The sequence below is a fragment of the Marmota monax genome, unplaced genomic scaffold (genome assembly GCF_021218885.2).
Source record: "Marmota monax isolate L192 unplaced genomic scaffold, Marmota_monax_Labrador192_F-V1.1 WCK01_AAM20220418_F8-fsc00029, whole genome shotgun sequence".
Classification (NCBI taxonomy): Eukaryota; Metazoa; Chordata; class Mammalia; order Rodentia; family Sciuridae; genus Marmota; species Marmota monax.
The window spans coordinates 11,485,014-11,506,409 of NW_026693024.1; the positions used below are offsets into that span (position 1 = coordinate 11,485,014).

Sequence of the window (21,396 nt, forward strand, 5' to 3'; positions counted from 1 at the left end):
TCGCCTCAGGGCCTCCACCTCAGGTCTGCTCTTTTCCATTTCAGGACTTTCCTATCCACCTGCCCACACACATCTAGGACTCATAAAACTTGCTATTCATACATGTGCAACTCATATGTGTAAGAGGAATTTCACTGATAAATTATTATCAAAGCTCGTATAATGGTGTGGGGTCAGAACCTGACTCTGGAGATTACCTGGACTCAAATCCCAGGGCTCCCATGTATTGTGTACGTCATTGTCCCTCTCTTAGTGTTGTGGTTTGGCTATCAGGTGCCTCCCCCAAAGCTCCTGTGTTAATGCAGAAAACTCAGAGGTGAGATGATTGGATCATGAGAGCTGTAACCTAATCAGCCCATCCTAGTCTGAATGGACTGACTGGGTGGTAACATAGGCAGGTGGGGCATGGCTGGAGGAGGTGGGTCACTAGGGGTGTGCCCTAGAAGGGTGCATCTTCCTGGTGGCCCCTTCCCCACTTCTCTCTCACTGCTTTTTGGTGTCCAAGAACAGAGCTGCACTCCTCCACCACACCCTTCCACCACGATGTTCTGCCTCAGAACAATTGAGCTCAAAACAATTGATTTGGCCAACCAAGAACTAAACCTCTGGACCTGAAAGCTGAAATAAACTCTTGTTCCTCTAAGTTGTTCTCGTCAGGTATTTTGGTCACAGCAATAAAAAGGTGTGATTAGTGTGAGCTACTCAGGGAGCAATAGCTATGGGATTAAATAAACTAACATATGTTTAGGGCTTAGGAAAGTGTTTGCACATGGTAAATGCTGTCTAAAGTTAAATATTAGTATAAGCTGTGAGTTTGGGCAATGGAAGTTTCAATTAAAAAATAGTCTATGGGTTCACTAGGCACCCTTTCTTTTGAGAAAAAGTTGGCTAAGGAATCATAGGCGTGAACTCATATGTGTTCAATTTCATGGTAAATGCTTCATGTATTTACTGGTTCAAGATATTAGAGTTCTCTAAGTCAGGTGGCCTATTCAGAACCCAAAGTGATTTAAAATGGCATTTGACTGCAATTGGTTATTCAAAATGGGTATTCTATGCAAATCTGAGAATGATACTTTCACCCCCACCCCATTCTCAATTTTTTTTTCTTATGAAGTTTGTTAACTTTGCTTGAAAAAAGTGTTTTCACTAAGTATTGGGAGAAGTATAAAATTGTGGTTGTGCACCATCTAAATGTTCTTTTTTTGCAGTGCTGAGGACTGAACCCAGGGTCTTGAGCATGCTAAGCATGTGTGCTACCACAGAGCTGCACCCCAGCTCCCATTCCAAATGTCTTTAAGAGGCTTTATATTATGACAATAGTTGATAGTTCTAAAATAAACTACAAAACTTTCAAATTATTTCATAAGTTTTAGTATTTCATAGTAAGCTCTCCGGGTCATAATATAAACACTATTTCTTCCTATTTCCATTCTGAAGTAATTAAAAACATCAGTTACATTACTTTAAATGTCTTAATTACATTTACTTGAGCACAATCGATTACATTTATGAAGGAAAACAAAGGAATTATAAAGCTATATTTGAATGAAACTCTTCATTCTGATTTTAAACCTAATCAGAAAAAACATATTTAGTATAATAATAATAATCCTCTACATACATATCATCCTCGTTGGGGTACCTGTGTTACAAAAATCATCACATTAAGCAAAAGTATTCATCTAATTAATAAAAACTAAAATTCTTTTTTAAAACATTTGTACTTTACCACTACCTGAGATTTTTTTTTAAGTTGTAAATATATACTTTGGAGATAAAATGATCAAATTACTTCCTGAGGCTATTCTAACAAGTTCTGAATGCTAAGCAAAAATCTTATGAAATGTCTCAGGGGATAAAATCGTAAAGCTTTTTATCTGAAGCTATTTAGATGCTTCTAAGAGCCAAATGAGGATGTGTGAAATTCCCTAATAGGGAAAAGGCTAATGGAAAGGCTCAGGGAGGGAACCACAGGCTTGGCCTTCCACTGCAGCTCCTAAGCTAAGGCCAGTATTGTTAATCTTCCTGTTATGCAGTTGGCTTATTTGTTCATTTGGGAGAATCGTATTTTCTCAACCTAATTGTATGTACCATAGCCAGTCTCAAAATGCTGCACAAAATTTTCCAATACTGTCAAATATTTCCAACAGATAACTTCCTCAGCTAGTCAGCATTTTTACTACTATCTCTATTTCTTGGAACACAAGACCCATCTCCCAGCTCAACAAAAGATAGTTGCCATTTTGCATTTTCCTCCTGTACGCACACCAATATCATGCACAGGGCAACTTGGAATTTCTTTCAAAAGTCCTCACTGTCATAGCTAAAGAGTGGACCTGCTCTGTCCACATAACTGATGGCAGAGCCCAGCCCATACAGACACACATCCCAGGCATCGGCTCCCTCTGGCCTAGAGGGAGCTGCCTCTTGAGGAAAAGCCAATGTGGATTTGATGGCCCTGCAATCTCCTGGAACTTTCAAAGGAATTTTCCCTGCTGGAGAGGGTGCCCTGGTGACTGCAGCTGGGGGGTCCAGGGCTTCTGGACAGACAGACATCAGGGCATTGTCAGCAGCATAGCTACAGGTTGAAAGGCTGTTAGCATCCTGTCCACCATCACCATGTTTCAGAGCAGGGCACGGGTAGGCCTGGTAGGACACTTTGGTGGTAGTGGTGATCACTGTCTGCAGGGCTGGGCCACCGGCTGAAGGAGTGGCGAGGTACCTACATGGAAACTCTGGATTTTGACATGGGGGCGTGGCCATGGCCTGTAACTGTCCATGGTCGGTCCTCTCCCCAAGGCTGGGTTTTCCAAGTGCTGATTTCCAGCTGCATTGTTTACTGGTGAAATCAAAATTCCTCTCGTAGCTGCTGTATGAATTGACATTATATTGGAGTGCGTTCAGATGGACCCAGTCTGGGTCTTTAGGAACACTGGTAGAATCTTTACAAAGGGTGGGATAGGGACTTGGATTTGTGTATCCAGGGCCTGTCAATTCATAGCTGCAGGGTGGTCGAGGCCAATAGATTTTTGGGTTTGGATATTTCTGAAAGGGAGGCACCATGTCTCCTTGAAAGATGGCTAGGTCACAGGTAGCTTTGTAAGCATCAGAGTTTGGGAAGGAAGTATAAGGCTGCCCTGGAACAAGGCAGCTCGTGTCAGTAATTATATCAAACAGTTCTGGATTTTCCAGGAAAGATGTGCTGTTGAAATATTCACTGCTGTCTTGATTTGCTCCTGCCTAAAAAAAAATGATACAAATGCAGAAATATGATATATAAATGGCGTAGACATCTTCACCCATAACAATAGTTGACCATGCAAATAAAAACAAGTTTCCAGTTGGTGGGCCCTGTATTGTGACAATACACTGCTAAGTGACATGATTTGGGCTTGTGGTCCAGAGTTCGCTAAGCTTGAGATTGCTCAGGAATGAACACAACATATGGAATGAGGAAGGTCTGTAGAAACCAGGCAGGATGAGTGGGAGTGGCAGGTGGTCCTGTTCTCACCCATGCAGTGTCCATAACAGTGGACGCTCAGGAGCTACCCAGAGATGGCTTCAGATTCTGACTCTGTCCCTCACTAACTGAACAAGTAACTCAACCTCTCTGAGTTTTAGTTTCCTGATTAGAAATATGGGGCTTCGTTATGATGAGTTTCTGCAACCACTAAATGTATGCCACTCCCAGATCAGTGCCTGGCATGTGGCAGTGCTCAAACCGTGTCAGTTTCTGTTATCCTCACATGAACACTCTGCCTGCTTGAAATCCTCTGGAAAAGCCATGCTGTATCAAGTTGCTTAAAGAAATGTTATCTGTTCCTTTACAAATGTTTCTTCAGTTTGGATCTTAAGTGTCTGCCAGAGACCCACATATTATAGGCTTGGTCCTCAGGGTGGTGCTAACTGGGAGGTGAGGAGGCCTTTAGGAGGTAGATACTTGTTGAAGGTTATAGGTCCTTGGGGATCTGCTCTCAGAGGGGATATTGGGACCCTGTCCCCTTCTCTCTGCAGTTTCAGCCTCGCTTTTCTCTTTTACTTCTGGCCATAAGGCAAGGGCTTTCTCTACCATGCACTCACCACAGGCCCAAAAGTAACAGTCTAATCAACCATGGATGGAAATCACCAAAACTATAAGCCAAAATAAAACTTTTCTTTTTAAAAATTTGATTGACTCAGGCATTTCATTACAGTTACGGAAAGCTGGCTAACACAAATGTAAAGGACCTTTTCAAGATGCCCTGTTAACTCACTGTTAGTATGCACATTCAGTAGTCCCCACTTATCCATAGTTTTGCTTTTTGAGGTTTCAATTACCCATGGTCAACCAAGGTCCAAAATTATTAAGTGGAAAATACTAGAAATAAATAATTCACAAATGTTAAATAACTTTAATTGTAATCTATTGTTATCATTGTTCTATTTTATGAGTCATTTTGTTAATCTCTTACTATGCCTAATTTATAAGTTGAACTTTTTCATAGGTTTATATATGTGTGTATAAACACACATATATAAATATATATAAAACAACCTATATAGGGCTTGGTATTATCTATAGTTTCAGGTATGCACTGGGAGGTCTTGAATCTATTCCCTGAGGATAATGGTTCTGGTGTATTTCTTTCTCTAAGGCTGTTGGATAATCAGGCACCTGTATCAGGAAGTCAGCAGACATCTTAACTGTATCACTGCCAATAGAGATCATGGGCTACAAGGGATTAGAGATCCCAACCAAGTGTCGATGTAATGACATTTTTTAGGGATACTGAATTTAAAGGAAGACATTCATATTTCAATTATCAGTGTATTCGACTATGAAAATGAACAGAGAGCACAGTGCCCGGTCATCTCCCCATTACCTCGGGTTCACGCATTCTCTTTTTCTGGGGTTGGTAAAAAGAGGTCATCTGTCTCTTGAGGGCACTTCTTCTAGCTTCTGTCTCTGATTTACTCTCTGGTCTTGCGTGATCATGAACTCCCTTGGCCTACATTAATGAAGAAATGGATCATCTGTCTGTTCCTCTAGAGAAAGCTGGCTATGGTTTAAGCTGGCCAAAAATTGATCATACCTTTTCCAAAGATCCCAAGTTATTTTTTTTTCAAAAAGAGAAAAAAAATCTTGAAAATAAAACCCCATCAATGACAGATACCTTAAAAGATAGCTTGAAACTGTAACTATAACTTGGTTCACTACATCTGTCCTTTAAAGAGCACAGACAGTACATAAGTTAATTCCTGGGTAACTGGTAGGGTCCTGGGGGCCCCCACCATCTATTTTCAGCCCCTGGAAATTTAATCTAGAGTTTAATCTAGAGTTTGGTGCCCGTGCTAGGATGAAACTATCCATCACAAATGTATTCTCGCCTCACCTACCTGAAAAAATATAGCGTTGCCATCCAGCCTCCAGAAATTGGTCACAGGGTATCCACTGTGCCCTCGACAAGGAATCAACTCCAAAGCAGAATGGCAGTTGGGACATGCTTTCTCTGCCAACCCCAGAGGGAGAAATGTTAGGAACAACCCCGACCTCAGACTCCCTAAAGAAAGGGGAAATTGGTTGGGAACCGAGAGCTCAGGACTCTGAGGTCACCCACTCCCTGGCCCGCGCCCTCACTCTGCTGTTTCAGCCTGGCTTTGTCACAGATGGCTGGTCGCAGCTGCAGGCTGGAGCCGTCGGGCAGGGCGCAGGCACGCGCACACACCACCACGCCCAGGCACGACTTCTTGAGGATGTGGCCATTGTGGTTGTTGGTGTTGCGCATGGCCCAGCCGCTCAGGTGGCGCTGCGCCTTCTTCTCCTCCCTGCTATAGATGTAGCGCACATAGCCATCGGGCCACTCACGGAAGTGGTCAAAGTGAGCCGGCTCCTGGGAGAAAGCGCGGAAACAAGAGTGACTCTTTTTCATGGAGCTCAAATCACATGCATCACGCTTTTAATTTTCTCCAAGCACATTAGAATAAAAATGGGTTTTTGTTAAATGCAGAAATGTTGTAAAGCTCCCAAACTATGCTACAAGATACCACTTACCCTATGTGTGCTTTTTTGACAACCAGCTAATAATAAATATTTGTATAGTACTTATCTTCTAAATGTTGTACATGCATTATCCTCACACCACATATAGGCAATTATGCCCATTTTGCAGAAAGGTTCATTGACCTGTCCAAGTTCACACCGCTAGAAAGACCTGGCTATAGGCTTGACCACCCCAGACCTGCCTTGGACAAACTCTAGAGCCTGAGGTCTGAGTTCATTATCACTATGTCATTCCAGTTCTTGATGTATTCAAGTGTTGAAAACATTTTCAAGTTCAGTATCAAAATATCAGGGCAAAAAAGTAATTGGAATGCTCTATAACTGAAATGCAATTGAACCTGTAAATATCTTTAAGTCAGTATTTTTTCTTCAAAACTTCTTGGTTCTGTGTCCCAAACCTGCTAGTGGCACCCAGAACAATGTTCCCGAGACAAGGACAGTTTCCCGTCTCCACTCCTCACCTAACTGTGGCAAATTGTAAAAGGTATCCTGATGAAGGACCTAGCCATAATGATAAATCTTAAGCTTTGGGCTTTGGCGAGATTGCCATTCTTTTCAAACAAAGAGCCATATGCCTGAAATAATAAGTAATATCTACAATCCTAAGCATTAATATACTGTGTGCATGTATGAATAGGTAACAACAAATCCCACTATTATACATATTTATGATGTACAAATGAAAATGTAAATACCATAAAAATAAATACTGAGCATTGCTTTAATACTCATATTTAAGAGTCTTTTTTTCTGTTTTGTGTATTATTTATACTGTGATATGTGTCTTTTTGTATTTAAGTTCAATATAAAATTACCCATCACCAAGCATTTACCAGATACTCTCTAGGGCAATGGCCAGTAAACTGGTACTATTGACCAAATCCAGCTTGCTCCTTGTTTTTATATGGCCTCAAGCTAAGAATGATTTTTTATATTTTTAAATGGTTGTGAGAAAATCAAAAGAATTATATTTTGTGATGCCTGAAACTTACATAGGACTTAAATTACAGTGTCTATTAGATTGGTTGGAGGATGGCCACATACATTCTTCTGTGTATTATCTATGGATGCTTTTGCAATAAAATTCAGAATTGAGTATTTGGGACAGAGACATCATGCATGGTTCAAGTCCATATTCTGCAATATCTGTAATCCTCACAAAACTTTGCAAGATGAGCATCCTTACACTCATTTAACAGATAAGGAATCGGAGGCTAGACAGATAGTTTTCTGCAGTAGTATAGTTGGGAATTAAACAAAAGATCTGCAGCAGCCAGACCCTATTGATCTTACTGGTATAATAAAAGATCAGGAGAGTATGAACATAGTAGTGAGCCATTTGTAGCTCTTCGCCCTCCCACTACCTGGGAAAATTAGATTAAACATTTGCAAAGTCAAAGTATTCTCCGTTGGACAATTCAGAATTGTGTACATCATTAGTATTTCCCAGTCTAATAGTAAAAACATAAAGTGGTGATTTTATTTCCAAAACCACAAGGATACTGTTGAAGTCATTACTGTTAGTAATAGGCATAATTTATTTTTCTTTAAAACATTAGAATTGATATAAATTAACACACTGATTTAAGCTAATTAACAAATGGAATATATGATGATGTATTATCAAATCTAAGTTTATATTAACAGCACATCTGTTGGTTTTAAATGTAAACATTTAAAATTAAGGATCTTAGTATCAAATCAACAATTGTCCAGAAAAAAGAATGGCTCAAGTACTCCCTTTCCGGGTGCAGACCAGGCCTTCCTGTCTCACACAGCTCCTGAGGAAGGGGTGCTAGAGGTGCAGTCAGAAACTGTTTCTAAATCATACAACAGCAGAGGATGTCCAAGACTGGATTTCCTTTGCTGTGATACATTGGCACATGTGTGTGTGTGTGTGTGTGTGTGTGAGAGAGAGAGAGAGAGAGAGAGAGAGAGAGAGAGAGAGAGAGGAGACTGGATGAGAGTTTGAGATTCTTATCTAGTTCTACCACTTGATGACAGGTCTGTAGCCTGAGACTAAGGTACATTCAAGGACTGTATCAAGGTCATAGAGCCAGTTCAGTTCTCCCCCTCAGTCAGAGCAGGGCTAGAAGCTGTCTTTCCTTTCTCTTTTTATGGGCCAGTGTGCCTGTTCCTTTTGAGATGTTACACATACTCCCTGATTAAGAACCAGTCTTCCAAAGGAAAATAATTCATATTTACTAGAAAGTCTAGAAAATGCTGGAGGGATGAGCCACTGCAGAATTATGTTACAACACATATATACATTTAAAAAAAAAAAAGAGCAAACTGTAAGAAGCTACACTTCTGATTAACGAATTGCTATTCACCTGGCACATGATAAAGACTGAGTAAATGCCAAGTTTCTCACTTCTGCACCACAACTCTGCTGGAAAGTTGCTCAGAAAGCAACTCGCATTCTCCAGCCTGTCCACCTACACCCAGGACTTTCAAGTCACCCCTCAGTTTTGACCCAAATCAGTAAACCAACCATAACTGCCTGGCTCATTTCCTGCATGTAGCTCTAAACCACTTGGCTCCATTCAAACAAAACAAAACAAATTTACTAAAAGTGTGATGGTCTCCTTGTCATTAAAGAAGTGAGGTTTAGGAGAAAAGCCTTCATTAGCATGACCGTGGAAACTCCAAATAAGGCAGTGGGTTCTATCTAAACAAACTGCTCAAGTTGCCACCCCCATTTACAATCCTATCTTACAGCTTTTTTCCAGGAGAAGCAGTGGTATTTACATTTTCTGTGTTTCCCTCCTACATTTCTTCTGGGTTTTCCAATAAGCAGAAAAGGGGAGAAAGAACTGATTTCTACCATGGCTAAAGGCAAGGTGTCTTGCTCTCACTGGACTATTCAGAATGTGGAGCCCGATCCATATTTCCTACTGCTTCCAGCACGCCTTCAGATAAGCACAAGGTAACTGCTGGGAGTACACAAATCTCTAAATCCAACTTGGTCTTTTGGAGAGTCCAGAAAACTTTTCTCTACATTTGAGGGCTCTCAGAAATTGTGTGTGTGTGTGTATGAGTGTGTCTTCAGAGTCTCAGCAAGAACTTACATGCCGTTCCCCCCTTCTTTGAACGGACAACGCCACGCGTGCTCGCACACACTCAGTTTCATTCACCTGAGGCATCTGCGGATCATTGATGTCCCAGTTGAGCTTCATCCCATAGGCGCACGCACGGTCCGTGTCCTGCGCTACCTCTGCCGGCATCTGCCCAGCCTAGCTCGCCTTCTCTTCCTAGGATCCTGAAAGATAGAAAAAACGAGAGGTGTGCAAGGTGATCCTCCCACCTTTAATAAGAAATCAGGTGTGTGTGAGAGGGAGCGCGCGCGCGAGTTGTTTAGAAATTCAGAAGCTGCAAGCTGCGGACTTGGATCGGGCGGAGCCCTGTCCTCAACTGCGGTGCTGAAATCTCTCCACCCAGAGAGCAGCAAGGGTCTGGCGGCTGTGTGCAAGTTTATAGAGATACACCCCTGCGGCTCCGCCTTTCCTCCTCGCTGCGCTCTCTAGCGCTCTTCACGAGAAGCAGGTCACCCCCTCCCGGATAGAGCTGGAAAGGAGGAGGAGGTTAAATCTAGCCTTTTTTGAATCAAGAAGAAACTGAAGCCAAGATGAGATGCAGTTAGAATATTTCATTTAAATTGCAAACCATTTTTTATTCCTAATTGCACCTCGGTCTCCGTGGTTTTGGAGAAGGCTTAGATCGAGGCTTTTGAAGCAGTGGTTTGCTAGCAAAGTCCCCCGAGAGCCCACACTCCATTCCAGGAGAGCGTGGGAACCTTGCGGCACTCTTAACCGCCAGCCACACGCCCAAGTCTGAATAAGCGTGCCCACACCTAGTGTGGGGCCGATTTGCTTTGAACCTCCGCTCTTGGCTCTTGCTGCAGCTGGTGGGCGAGTCAGCTGCTTGTCTGCACCGGACGTCGGAGGGGGCGCGGATGTCGCCGAAAGCTCGCTGGCGCACCCACGCTCTTGGGGCTGCAGAGTCCTGAATCCTGGAGAAAGTCCTGGAAAGTGAATCTGGAGGCGGTGGAGGTGAGATGAACACCGGGTAGATGGAGAGGGCGGTCGAAGTTGCGCTCTGCTGCAGGAGCTCAGAAGTCCGAAGAACCCTGGAACCTTGGCTTCCTTATCCGTTAAATAAAGAACCGAGTGGAGTTCCGCGAGGTTTCCGCTCAAGTCACCCACATGAACGCAAATCTTAAAAAGAAATGTCTATTGGTATTGTGGAAATTCCCTTTAAAGAAATCTTTATTGATATTGTCGTGGAAATACCGCGACAAATTCAGTTACTTCGTACTGTCTTGGAAGGCTTTTGGGCATTGGAGAACCCTTGCTAGGACAATGTGAGCCCTTCAGGACTGAGACGAAGCCTTCTTCCGATGTGCACCCGCCTCACTTCTGGCGATTCCGGCACCTTAGAGGCATCCCCCCCACCCCCACCCCCAAAAAAAGAAAAGAAAAGAAATCAATTGGAGTCACTAAAGTCGCTCTTTCGCTATCCCAGGGACGGATCCTAGGCGGCGAGAGAAGATGGTCATCCGGAATTTATTCCTAGATGTCTTGTTTGCAGTCGGCACGCTTCTAGTTCGAGCTCTAGCCGGAGCACAGATCAACCCCCCAAGGCCTACAGCTGTTAGAGGAGGATATTCCCGACCCACGTCCCTCCAAATCCCGACCCTGGACCTTGGCACTCTGGAGCGCGCTCCAGGCGCAATGACCACAGCTGCTGGGAGACCTAGCCAGGAGGGCGCTGGGTGCGGCGCCTTTTGAGGATTAATCCCTTCGGTTGACAAAAGACTGGGAAACGAGGTGCGTTTTAATCCTAGGACCCCAAGAAGCCAAGGATCATTCGCCCACATTGTTAGCTTACCTCTGCAATCAAGGGCACCACATGTCTGCTCAGAAAAGTCAGTCCAAGAGCAAGGCACGCTTCAGAAAGCCAGCCAACCTCAGTGGACCCGAGAAAAGTCAATTTGGGGCAGATCCTCGCCTGCTTTCCTTCTAGTTTTAAGGTCAGGGCCTCGTCCCAGGGGAAGAGGAAACGTCCTAGAAGAAGGAAGAGATTTTTTTCATCCCCAACTTCTCCTGAACGGTCTTGTCAAGGCTTCAGGATAAAATCCCTCATTCGGAGGCATCACTAAGTCTGGGTGGGAATGGGAAAGATGTTTCTGCTTCTGTTCACACTTCCACCCACAAACTACCATCTCATTGACTGCGGAAGGTCCCTGTCGTTCTGTTGCTTTTTTATGTTGTGTGTTCTTTCAAAATTAAATTTAAATTATTGACCAATTTAAAATAGATATTTCATTAAATGTGATAGTTTAAGATAATTTATATTTTAAATGTCTTTAAAACGATTTTGAAGCCGGGTGGGTGGCACAGCCTGTAATCCCAGCAGGAGGACCACCAGTTCCAAGCAGACCTCAGCAACTCAGCAAAGCCATAAGCAACTTAGTGAGACCCTATTTGAAAATTGGGGGAAAATTATTAAAAGGAGGTAGGGTAGCTGGAGATATAGCTCAGCGGTAAAGCACCTACGGTTCAAAACTCCTTTACCAAAAGAAAAAAAAAAGACTAAAAATAGTTATTTACCATTATCTCTGAGAATACATAGACATTAATTTCTGGTGTTAGTGCAAACATTGTTGGAATATTTCTTTCCTCCATGTTTTTGAGATGTCCCTAGAAAGTCATGACCCTTCAAAAATATGTGTTTTGTACTGAAGATTGAACTCAGGGGCATTTAACCATTGAAGCACATCCCCAATTCTTTTTTATATTTTATTTAGAGACAGGGTTTCATTGCATTGCTTAAAACCTTGCTAAATTGCTGAGGTTGGCTTGGAACTCTGGATCCTCCTGCCTCACCCTCCTGAGCTGCTAGGATTAAGGCATGCACCACTGTGGCCGGCATATGTAATTTTTTAACATTAAAAGTAAATCAATTAACTTGTAAATAGATTCTGTTGTTCAAAAAGGGGAAATTCACAGAAACTTCAGCATATTTAGTTTGTGAAGTATTAGAATATATATTCCAAGTTACCCTGAAATATGTCTGAGTAAATATATTAGTAAAAGAAGCTAACCAATGTAAAAATATAAGTAAATAAGTATTATTATTTTTTATGATGTTGTTTTTAATATCTCATGAAGATTGAATACATTGATACTATAGAGTTTTGAAGGCTGTATTTTCCCTCAAAATCTGAAAAAGGTTGATTTTGAAGTTTTCTATTTAAAAGTAAAAAAGTTAATTTCATATTAAATGCATTTAAACTATATTTGATTGTTGTTTTTACTATGCTTTAATTCTTTCCTGCCCTAACATTAGCATGGATTTAGGGTTTTTGTTTGTGTTTTTTATACTGGGGATTGACACCAGGAGTGCTTTATCACTGAGCTACATCCCATTTCCTTGTTTTCCCTTTCTTTTTCTTGTCTTTTATTATTTCTTCTTCCTCTTCTCCTTCTCCTTCTCCTTCTCCTGCTCCTTCTCCTTCTTCTTCTTTCTGTTTTAAAGAGTCTTGCTAAATTGTTCATCCTCCTTGCCTCAGGCTCCAGTGTGCCCCACCTCGCTGCAATTCAGGATTTTTAAAATTCACAACTGTGCCTGTTACTAGTTTAAAATTATGAGTCCATTCATTCAAAATGAAAGGAAGGAAACTTTAAATTTTGTAAATTTAGATTAAAACAAATAGATTAACGAAAGTGTAGTTACAACATGTTTGCCAGGAAACAGACGGGTCCATAGTTGACAGAAACATCGTTCTGAATAGACTGGACGTGCCAAGTCCTGGCTTAGTAACAAGGATTTTGGTTTTGTGTTTGATTTCGTGTAGATAAATTTCTTCTGTAAATAGCACAACATGAAGTACAGCGGTTAGGGATAAATGTAAGTCGAGTTTTATACAAGGAATGTTTGGCGTTTTGTTTTGTTTTAGAGGAAACTCAAGTCATTTATTTTTACCGCGGTGTTCAGATCACAGGCCACCTACCCAGGGCAACTTAGCAATTAGCACGCACAGGTTAAGTAAGCGGACAAAAAACTAGCTGAGTGTTTGCTTTATTTTTAATTACCACCCCGTCTCCAAGGTACTTTAAAATGCAAAGGAACAGAAAGCACCTTTTTGTGATGCCAGGAAAGTGTTCCGAATATCGGGTACAAACTGTTCCTATGCGAAACGGTTCAGCTGTGGTCAATACACATCAAAGGACCAAAACCAGCCCCTCGGTCTGTGGACCAAGAAGAGAAAGCCTCACCCGGCGTGTAGCGCAAAGGTGATGGCCATTAGTTTGAATTTTTGCGCACACAATGTTTATCAAAGGTGTTCGCGTCTTTTGAGCGTTGATTTTCTCTTAAGGAGCGTGTGCGTGCGCGCAGGTGGCCTGGCCACGAGCGCTAGTTACTCGCACGCGTTTCTTGAATCTCCAGCACCGGGGTCTAATAGATTTCAGGAGCAGGTTCATTCAATTAGAGATCCTGGAGAAGATTCAAATCCAAGAGCCATCCTGCGCCTCAGACCCTCACCGCAGCGCTCCCAGCCGGCAGTGATCTCGGGCCACTGAACTGAGTGTGTGGAGCGTGGCGGAGCGCACCGCCCTGAGTCTTGGGTCAAGTGCGGCGTAGGCTCCCAGGCGTCGGGATGCCGGCGGTGAGTGACCGACACCCGCGCACCGGGGGCGCGGGTGGAGCGGGGCCCAAGTCTTCAGAGACCAGGCACTGGGTACAGTCTTAGGCTGCTGCTGGACAAATCCTTCCCGAGGCTCCTTGAATGCTTCAACCTCCTTCTGTTCTCTGGGAGTTTATTGGCAGCTTTCAGTGGAAGAATGAGACAGGGCAGAAATCCTGTCAGTTACAGCGCCTGGGGAAGAAACTGCAGGATTCATATTTGGAAAGCAACGCGATGTTTTATTCCAGCTCCTCAAGCTTTTTCCCAGTCTCTTTCCCTTTTGTGCATAGAAAGTTTCGGTTGACCTTCACCTGCTGGGCCCCAAATCTGCATTCCGAAATGTTGAGAATTTATTTAACTCCAAGGAAAAGGATGCCCCCTAAGACAGCCAGAGGGTCTTGGTACCCCCAGAGCTCCAATTTATCAGCATTTAACTAGCATTGACGGCTGTTGGGGAAAAATGGCCCAGGTCTGGGTTAGGGTCTTTGACCTCACCCTATTTTTCATGTTTGTAAATGATAATATGGTAAAATACACTGACATTTAAGAATTTTGGTCAAATGCATAGAAGTGTACTGTTTGTCCAAACTAGATTCAGAAGATACTTTTTAAAAATGTTTAAGATGCTTTTAGACCTGTATTTGTTCATTTATTTATATGCGGTGCTGAGAATCGAACCCAGTGCCTCACACACGCTAGGCAAGCGCTCTGCCACTGAGCCACAACCCCAGCCCCTTTAGAAGATACTTTTAAAAATAGTTTGTTTGGGCTGGGATTGTGGTTTAGTGGTAGAGCACTCACCTAGCATGTGTAAGGCACTGGGTTTGATCCTCAGCACCACATAAAAAAGTAAATAAACAAAATAAAGGTATTGTGTCCATCTACAACTAAAATAAGTAAATAAGGCTTGTTTGTATTACGCTTTTCAATTGTTGGCATGAAGGGAGATCAGATACTGTTACTCAATGTGGCCTAACAATGTTTAAAGTCAGAATAGTGGATCAGGGATCACTTCCTGAAGAAAACAACCTACTACTAAATGTTTTGGATACTTCTTTAGTGGTGGTTGGTGTTTGATCCTTGAAATTTCAGTATAGAAGCCCCAACATTGAAAAGTTGCACATTGCCAACACAAAGCTTAAACTAAGGCTGAGCTGGATAGGCACTTTTTATTTTAATTTACAAGTTCTGATTCTGAAAATGGTTTAATTCAAAGCCTTTAATTTACAGTCACCAGTATAGAATTTAAATTTGTTATGGGCATTTATTCAAATAATGTCTGCTTCTTTTGATAGTCTGCATTGCGCTAAAGGAAGCCGGATAATATTTATTTGCAGCTCAAGAGGCTTAGACAGGAGGATCATGAGTTCAAAGCCAGCCTCGGCAACAGTGAAGCACTCAGCAGCTCAGGGAGACCCTGTCTCTAAATTAAAAAAAAAAAAAAAAAAAAAGCTAGGGATGTGGCTCAGTGGTTGAGTACTCCTGAGTTCAATCCAAGGTCGTCTGCCCCCCCCCCCCCAAAAAAGGCACTGTTATTGTGCTGGAACTGTTGCTCAGTGGTTGAGTGCTTATCTGGCATGGACGTCCTGGATTTGATCCCTAACACCACAAACAACAACAACAACAACAAAAACCCATGGTCTGTCTTAGGCTGTAATCAGCATCATGAGCAAACAAAAAGTTTCTATTCAAATAAACAATATAAGCCTTTATTTTTAGACCTTGAAATAGAATTCTTCAAAATAAAGTGTGTGTGTGTGTGTGTGTGTGTGTGTAACATCTTTTTTATTGCACACAGAAAAATGAAGGTCCTTTGCAGTCTGTTAAGGAAGATGATAGTGTCGGGAAGAACCAAGATGCTTTCTGGGTAAAGATCAAGTTTATTTTGTATTCTTTGGTAGTTCTGATGGGTCATTAGCCCCATTATTTCTCAAGCCAGAAATCCTTTTTTGTTTCTTCTTCCCTAATCTCCCATATTTAATTCATTTCCATGTCTAGCTGATCTTACCTCCCACTGTCCTGACACCTTAGTATAAACCATCTTGCACCAAGGGAGCATTATTCCAGGTGAAAGTAGATAATATCAAACAAACAAAACACAGTTCCTACCCTCGTCAAGCTTACACTGGCTGAGAAAAAGAAACAGACCAACAAATAATCACGCAATGGTAAAGAAAAGGGCAGGGTATTGTAAATGGGGTTGTAAGGAGGCACATGGCTCACTTTAGAAAAGGTGGTCCTGAAAGAGCTACCCCAGAAAGTGATACTTAGTCTGAGATTCACCATGGTGAAAATGGTAGAGAACAGCAGTCTAGGGATCTAACTGCTAGTGCAAAGGCCCTGGGGCAACGGAGACTTTGATTTATTCTCAGACACATTAGTAGGGAAGTCGGAGAAGTTGGCAGAGATTAAATCATGTAAAGGCCTGAAGGATAAAGAGTTTGGATTTATTCTGAGTTTGGGGGAAGAGATGGTGGAGACTTAAGTAGGCGAAAGCATGAAGTTTTGAGTTGAGGTCTGAGTATGAATCTCACTTGAATGATCTCCTGAAGGTCTGTAACCTCCCCCATCCTGGCTATTTCTCCAGAGGAAGACTAACTTCAGGGTGTTAGGGAGGTCTCAAAGGGGGAGCATTTGAGGAGTCCTTAACACATTTGGCACAAAAAAATTCGCTATGTGGTGATTTAAGAGAATATTCTATTGTGCTGGGCTCAGTGTTGCACGCCTATAATCCCCAGCAACCCAGGAAGATGGTGAGTTCAAGGCCAACCTTAGCAACCTAGAGGGGCCCTAAGCGACTTAGCAAAACTCTGTCTCAAAAAAGGTCTGGAGATGTGGCTCAGTGATTAAACTCCCCTGGGTTCAATCCCAGGTACCTCCCCCCCACCCAAAAAAAAAAAATTTGAAATGGAGTAGTTTCAAATGCTGTTTCTTTATTTAAACCTGCACTAAGAATTAGAATTTTGAATTAAATATAGTAAAATACCTCCTTACTAAAATAGTATTGTATATTATAATTTGGACTATACAATTGGACTGGATTTTCTTTTAAACTGTCTTTTGTAGCATAACTACTTAAGGAAATGTCTGTTATTCAAGTGAATGGTCTCCCTTGGCTAATATTCAGGAAAAAAAGATAGTTTTGTATGGCAATTTGCATATTTGTCAACTTTCATCGTACATAATTCTTAGTTTTATTTTCTTCTGTTATTTAAGTATTCCTAGGCTTGCGTTTCTTATCAGAATTTGCAACATTTCTGAGCGTCTTTTGATATCTATAATGGAAGTGCAGTTTCCCTTAAATCTGTAGTTCTCAAGTTTTAGCAGGTGTCAGCAACCCATGGAGCTCAGCTTACAAGTCTCTGAGCTCTCATGGGACCCCAGGTGATGCCAATGCTTAGGGTGAACTGGGACTCACATTCTGAGACCTCTGCCTGAAGCCAATGGAAAGATCAATCATTTAAGTGATGGTGGACTATTGAAGACAGATTTTTATTCTATATTTACCCGCATTATTTCTTGCTGACTGATTAGTATTGATATTAGTTAGAAATGTTACTATAAAACAGATGTTCTTGAGTAAAAAAAAAAAAGGTAACTCAAACGATTACTTTTCCAGCTTCAATCACTAATTATTGATGCATCAAATAACAAAGGATTTCAGAAGATAAAAGAATTTTTTGAAGAGAAAGAGAGCTACCTTCCTCAAAAATATAATCATCTTCTGTTACACCATCTTGACAGATCAATAAATAAGGCAAGCCGGTTATTTCTTTGGGGGCCAAGATACCAATGTACAGCTGCTTGCAAGAGCTTTAATTTGGTGTGATCTACTACCTAGGAACTGGATAAAAATGAATTTCAGTATGTTTCACTGTTGCTGAAATGTATTCAGCAATTCTTCACAGATGACCCCAAGGAAAAGGAACCCTTGCTAATTCAGCAGGGACTGATCTTGAAGATAAGTGCTACACTTTTAATTTCACATGACTGGGTAACCTTTAGTGTGAGGGGTAGTGGGGATGGCTCAGTGGCAGGTGAGTGTGCAGAAAGTGTGTGGATCGAGTCCTCAGCACCACAACACAGAAATTACTGTGGATTGTTAAGTTGCTGGTTAAGTTTCTGGTCCTTTGAAACCAAATATGAAAAGGAATTGGTGTCCATTCTTATTGCTTTCTAATCAAATTAAATTCAACCCACATCTCCTGTGGTTTTTCTGGGCAGAGTACATTTCGAGTAGACAGGATCAAGTCAGACACACCCTTCTCCTTGATAAGCCTATGCACAAGTGGCCTGTCTTCAGTTATTTTAGTGAAATTAAGGAAGATGGGATGAGTAGACATAGGCTCTAAAAATATTTTAATAGACTTTATTAACAAGGTTGGACCTAGGAAAAAAATCATCAAACTTCCTTTCAATACCTCACTCTGCCTGCTTTCTAAACCCCTGGATGAATCTGAAAAACAAAAACATTTGCTTTTTGGTTTTATTTAAAGTCACTCCAGTTATAAATTTTATTTTTTAAAAAAACTTAATGAGGAGGGAACGTTACAATCACCTTAATGAGTCACACCAGGAAGGAAAGCAGAGTTCTCAGTCCTCACTGCAGCTGGTTCATGGTGAGGTTTAGCAGACCCCGGATGGTGTGCTAGAGGTGGGGAGAAGGGCAGGCGGTGTAGTGGAGGGATGATCTTGGCCCTGGAATATATTAAGACCAGGTTGGGCCAAGAAGACCTGTCTCTGCCCCTTTTCTACTCTCACATACCAGTAATTATGGGGCTGCCCCTTTGGGGCGGGGGGAGTAACTTCCAGGCTTTACCAAATTCCTGGGGTGGGGGACTTTTAAAATGTTTGCAAGGCACTTTTAAAGACTGTTTTCATTTTGCGTTTAATTCACTTAATGCCCTGATACACTGATGTATATAACAGTAGCAGGGAAGAGGGATGTCCTAAGGGTACTTTAGTGTTTAAGCTGATTTTATTTTTAAGTGGAGGTGGGGGGGTTGGAGGGTAGAGGAGTGGGAGTTGAGTTGGACTATGTATCTGCTGGGTTTTCCTATTTAGATTGCCTTTCCAGAGTTTAAAAACATGCTATATCAAAATCCTCATTGGATTTTAAAATCAAATTGGAATTTCCACATTACATTCAAGTTCTAGTTGGTGATGGTAATTTAATGATTAGGCACCTTCTGAAACATCTTTATTTCATGTAGGTTTTGTGCCAAAGAGAACAGATCCATATTATCAAAAAGATTGGGATATTAGAGTCTGTACTTCAAAGCCAGTTGTTGGCAGGGTCAACACAGTGTGCTTGGAAATTATTCTACTCCATCGAATTACAGGATTTCCTGTAGAGAGGAATGAATTTTGTCCTGTACCCTGAGTCCAGAAGGATTAAGCAATTTGTCTTACCCCATGTTCCTAAGTCATTGCTCTTTTGTCTAGCTTCTGGTAATGACACAGCTGTGGGGACAGCCAGGGTACCTGCTAGACGATGTATGATCATGGCACATAAAAAAAGGGTTAGCAAGTACTTCTACTCCCAGGTATTGATAAACTAATGTATTTTCCCTGCTTCTGTATATCTAACAATTGCTGGAAAGGAGGTATGCTTGGAGAGAGAGATGGAATGATAACAAAATATATTTAAAACCACAGAATTTTGAGCATGAACATAAGAAGGAAGGTATAGCTTTAACCTTGAGTCCTGCTGCAGAGGGGGACATTTCTTCCCATGGGTGGTCAGAGAGCAATTTGCTTCAGAAGGAGAATGATTTAATGTATGTATTTGTCTAATGTGAGATAAAAGAAACTTAAAACAGTGCTGACTCTCAGACCTGGCTGTATGTCACAATCACCCAGAAAGTTTTTACAAACACTCCCTAGAGGACCTGTCACCAAGGATTCTGATTTCTAGGGTCCAAGATAGGTCCTAGGCATTGGAATTTTCATACCTGTGTTTTTCTGATATGTAGCCAGAGTTGAGAACTGATTGATTTATAAAGCAGTAAAGCAAGGATGCCTTGGATTCTTGTCTAATGTGCACAAAACTTCAAAGGCCCTGTGCCAAAGGTAGTTGTTCATCAAAAGCTCCTGTGGCTAACTTTATATTCATCTAATGATTTCTAGGTATGCATGTTTTTCCCCCATGAGTGATCAGTCTTAGCAAAAAATGGTCCAGAGGTGTCCTTTGCTTGATAAAGCAAATGCATCTTACAGGGAGGTTATGGAAGTTTATTTTAAATCAGACCAATGTTAGCAATTCAATGTGAAAGTGGATATATATAGTCCTATAGGAAAAAAAAAAAAAAAACTTCAGTTAGCTAAAAGCTTTTGACAAAAGAAAGGTATCCAAGCCTGAGGCACAGTTACAGTGACCTTGAGTACTGCAGGAGCACTTCTCTTTTTTTTTTTTTTTTTTTTTTTTAACTACAATGCTGGGGATTGAACTCAGGGTCTCTTTCCCACTAGGCAAGTGCTCTACCATTGAGCCAAGTCCCCAGCCCTGCAAATTTTCTTTGATAGTTTTCTACAGCTTCTCAGATCCACAAGATGTTCCTCTGGGTGGGGGAGGTTCATTCATCTCTTAAACTTTCCTCACAAACCCCTTTATGTGAATTTCTGGCTTGGATCCTGGCCAAGTCTGTCTGTCCTGCTGAGCTCAGATAACTTATTGTAGTCAAGTAGCCGTTGGACACCATTCTGATGTTCTACGTGGGGGGCCTCGGAGCCAGGCCTGAGTTACTAGGGTATGAGCAAAGGTCTTTAGGATGATTTTGCTCGAGTGAGAGAATTATCTTGTGAAGTTTTATAGCACAGGCAGTAGGTATTCAGTCTCACCGGGTTCCATCTGTGTTTCTTCCCATGTACCTGGTTTCCTGGTTTGAGAGAACAGTGGGATTTCTGACCATAGAAGATGTAGCCTCAGATGTTTCACTCACTGACGTTTTAGAGGACTTCTTTGACACTGTGCTGGTAAGAGTGGACAGATGCTTCATGGAGCAGATGCCACAGGTACTGGGCAGGAAACTGATCATGACTCTTGGCTTTTTATAAGATATGTGTTTAATGAAAAGACTCCCATGTTTTAGAACATTATGTGAAATAGTAACAAACATTAATATGCAACCAATAGTATAGAAAACTGATTTATTTTTACACATACAACTATATTATCTACCAGATTAAAGATGATACGCTCATTTTAATAAAGTGAAGCTCCAATAGATTTTCTTGGAGAATTTTCTTTTGGGTTTAAAGCTGACTCTTGCCTATTAGGAAAAATTAGCACTTATTAGTGTTACAGTGTATAATGCCATTTTAGAATACGAGCTGTATCTTTTTTTTTTTTTCCAGATTATTTCCAGGAGTAGTAGTGAAGGTAAGTAGGGTTTTGGCTACTAATATTTTGGTAAAGAGAAAATGTTTAAATGATATGCATGATAAAATGTTTAAATGATATATGAAGCAATAACTTTATATTTGAATTTATGGGCTACTTTATGTAGTCAGATTTTGATGCCAGCATGCATTTTGTTATAGAGGATATCTGGGTTTGCCCGAGATGTTTTTATGTGGCTGCTGCTGTCACATTTGGCTATTTTCCTCTACGTAGGTAATGGAAGGTCGTTCTTGTCATTCCAAACCAGCAAAAGTTTAGTGC

General features: G+C 41.5%; 2 protein-coding genes across 2 annotated transcripts in view; one reads left to right on the forward strand and one right to left on the reverse strand.

Moving 5' to 3' along the window:
* Window positions 1-2,304: 2,304 nt before the first annotated feature.
* Gcm2 (glial cells missing transcription factor 2) lies at window positions 2,305-9,270 on the reverse strand. Its single transcript, XM_046453348.1, has 5 exons — window positions 9,181-9,270; window positions 5,621-5,873; window positions 5,380-5,492; window positions 4,866-4,991; window positions 2,305-3,243 (listed from the first exon to the last, which is right to left on the reverse strand). Exons 1-5 carry the CDS (start codon window positions 9,268-9,270, stop codon window positions 2,305-2,307), a joined length of 1,521 nt encoding a protein of 506 aa, XP_046309304.1.
* A 4,436-nt stretch (window positions 9,271-13,706) lies between these two features.
* Sycp2l (synaptonemal complex protein 2 like) overlaps window positions 13,707-21,396 on the forward strand; it is a 92,167-nt gene continuing 84,477 nt past the window's right edge. The window contains exons 1-5 of the mRNA XM_058582333.1: window positions 13,707-13,787; window positions 17,347-17,490; window positions 17,575-17,694; window positions 20,604-20,708; window positions 21,090-21,114. Of these exons, the coding sequence (XP_058438316.1) occupies window positions 13,707-13,787; window positions 17,347-17,490; window positions 17,575-17,694; window positions 20,604-20,708; window positions 21,090-21,114 (475 nt within the window). The remainder of the gene's footprint in view (window positions 13,788-17,346; window positions 17,491-17,574; window positions 17,695-20,603; window positions 20,709-21,089; window positions 21,115-21,396) is intronic.

Excerpts from the sequence above, each read along its gene's own strand:
- Gcm2 (XM_046453348.1), bottom strand. The coding sequence starts at position 9,270 with ATGCCGGCAGAGGTAGCGCAGGACACGGACCGTGCGTGCGCCTATGGG. Across the intron at positions 5,493-5,620 it reads AGCCAGGCTGAAACAGCAGA|AGAAAGCATGTCCCAACTGC; the intron begins GTGAGGGCGCGG and ends TGGGGTTGGCAG. Across the intron at positions 3,244-4,865 it reads AGAGAATGCGTGAACCCGAG|GCAGGAGCAAATCAAGACAG; the intron begins GTAATGGGGAGA and ends ATTTTTTTTTAG.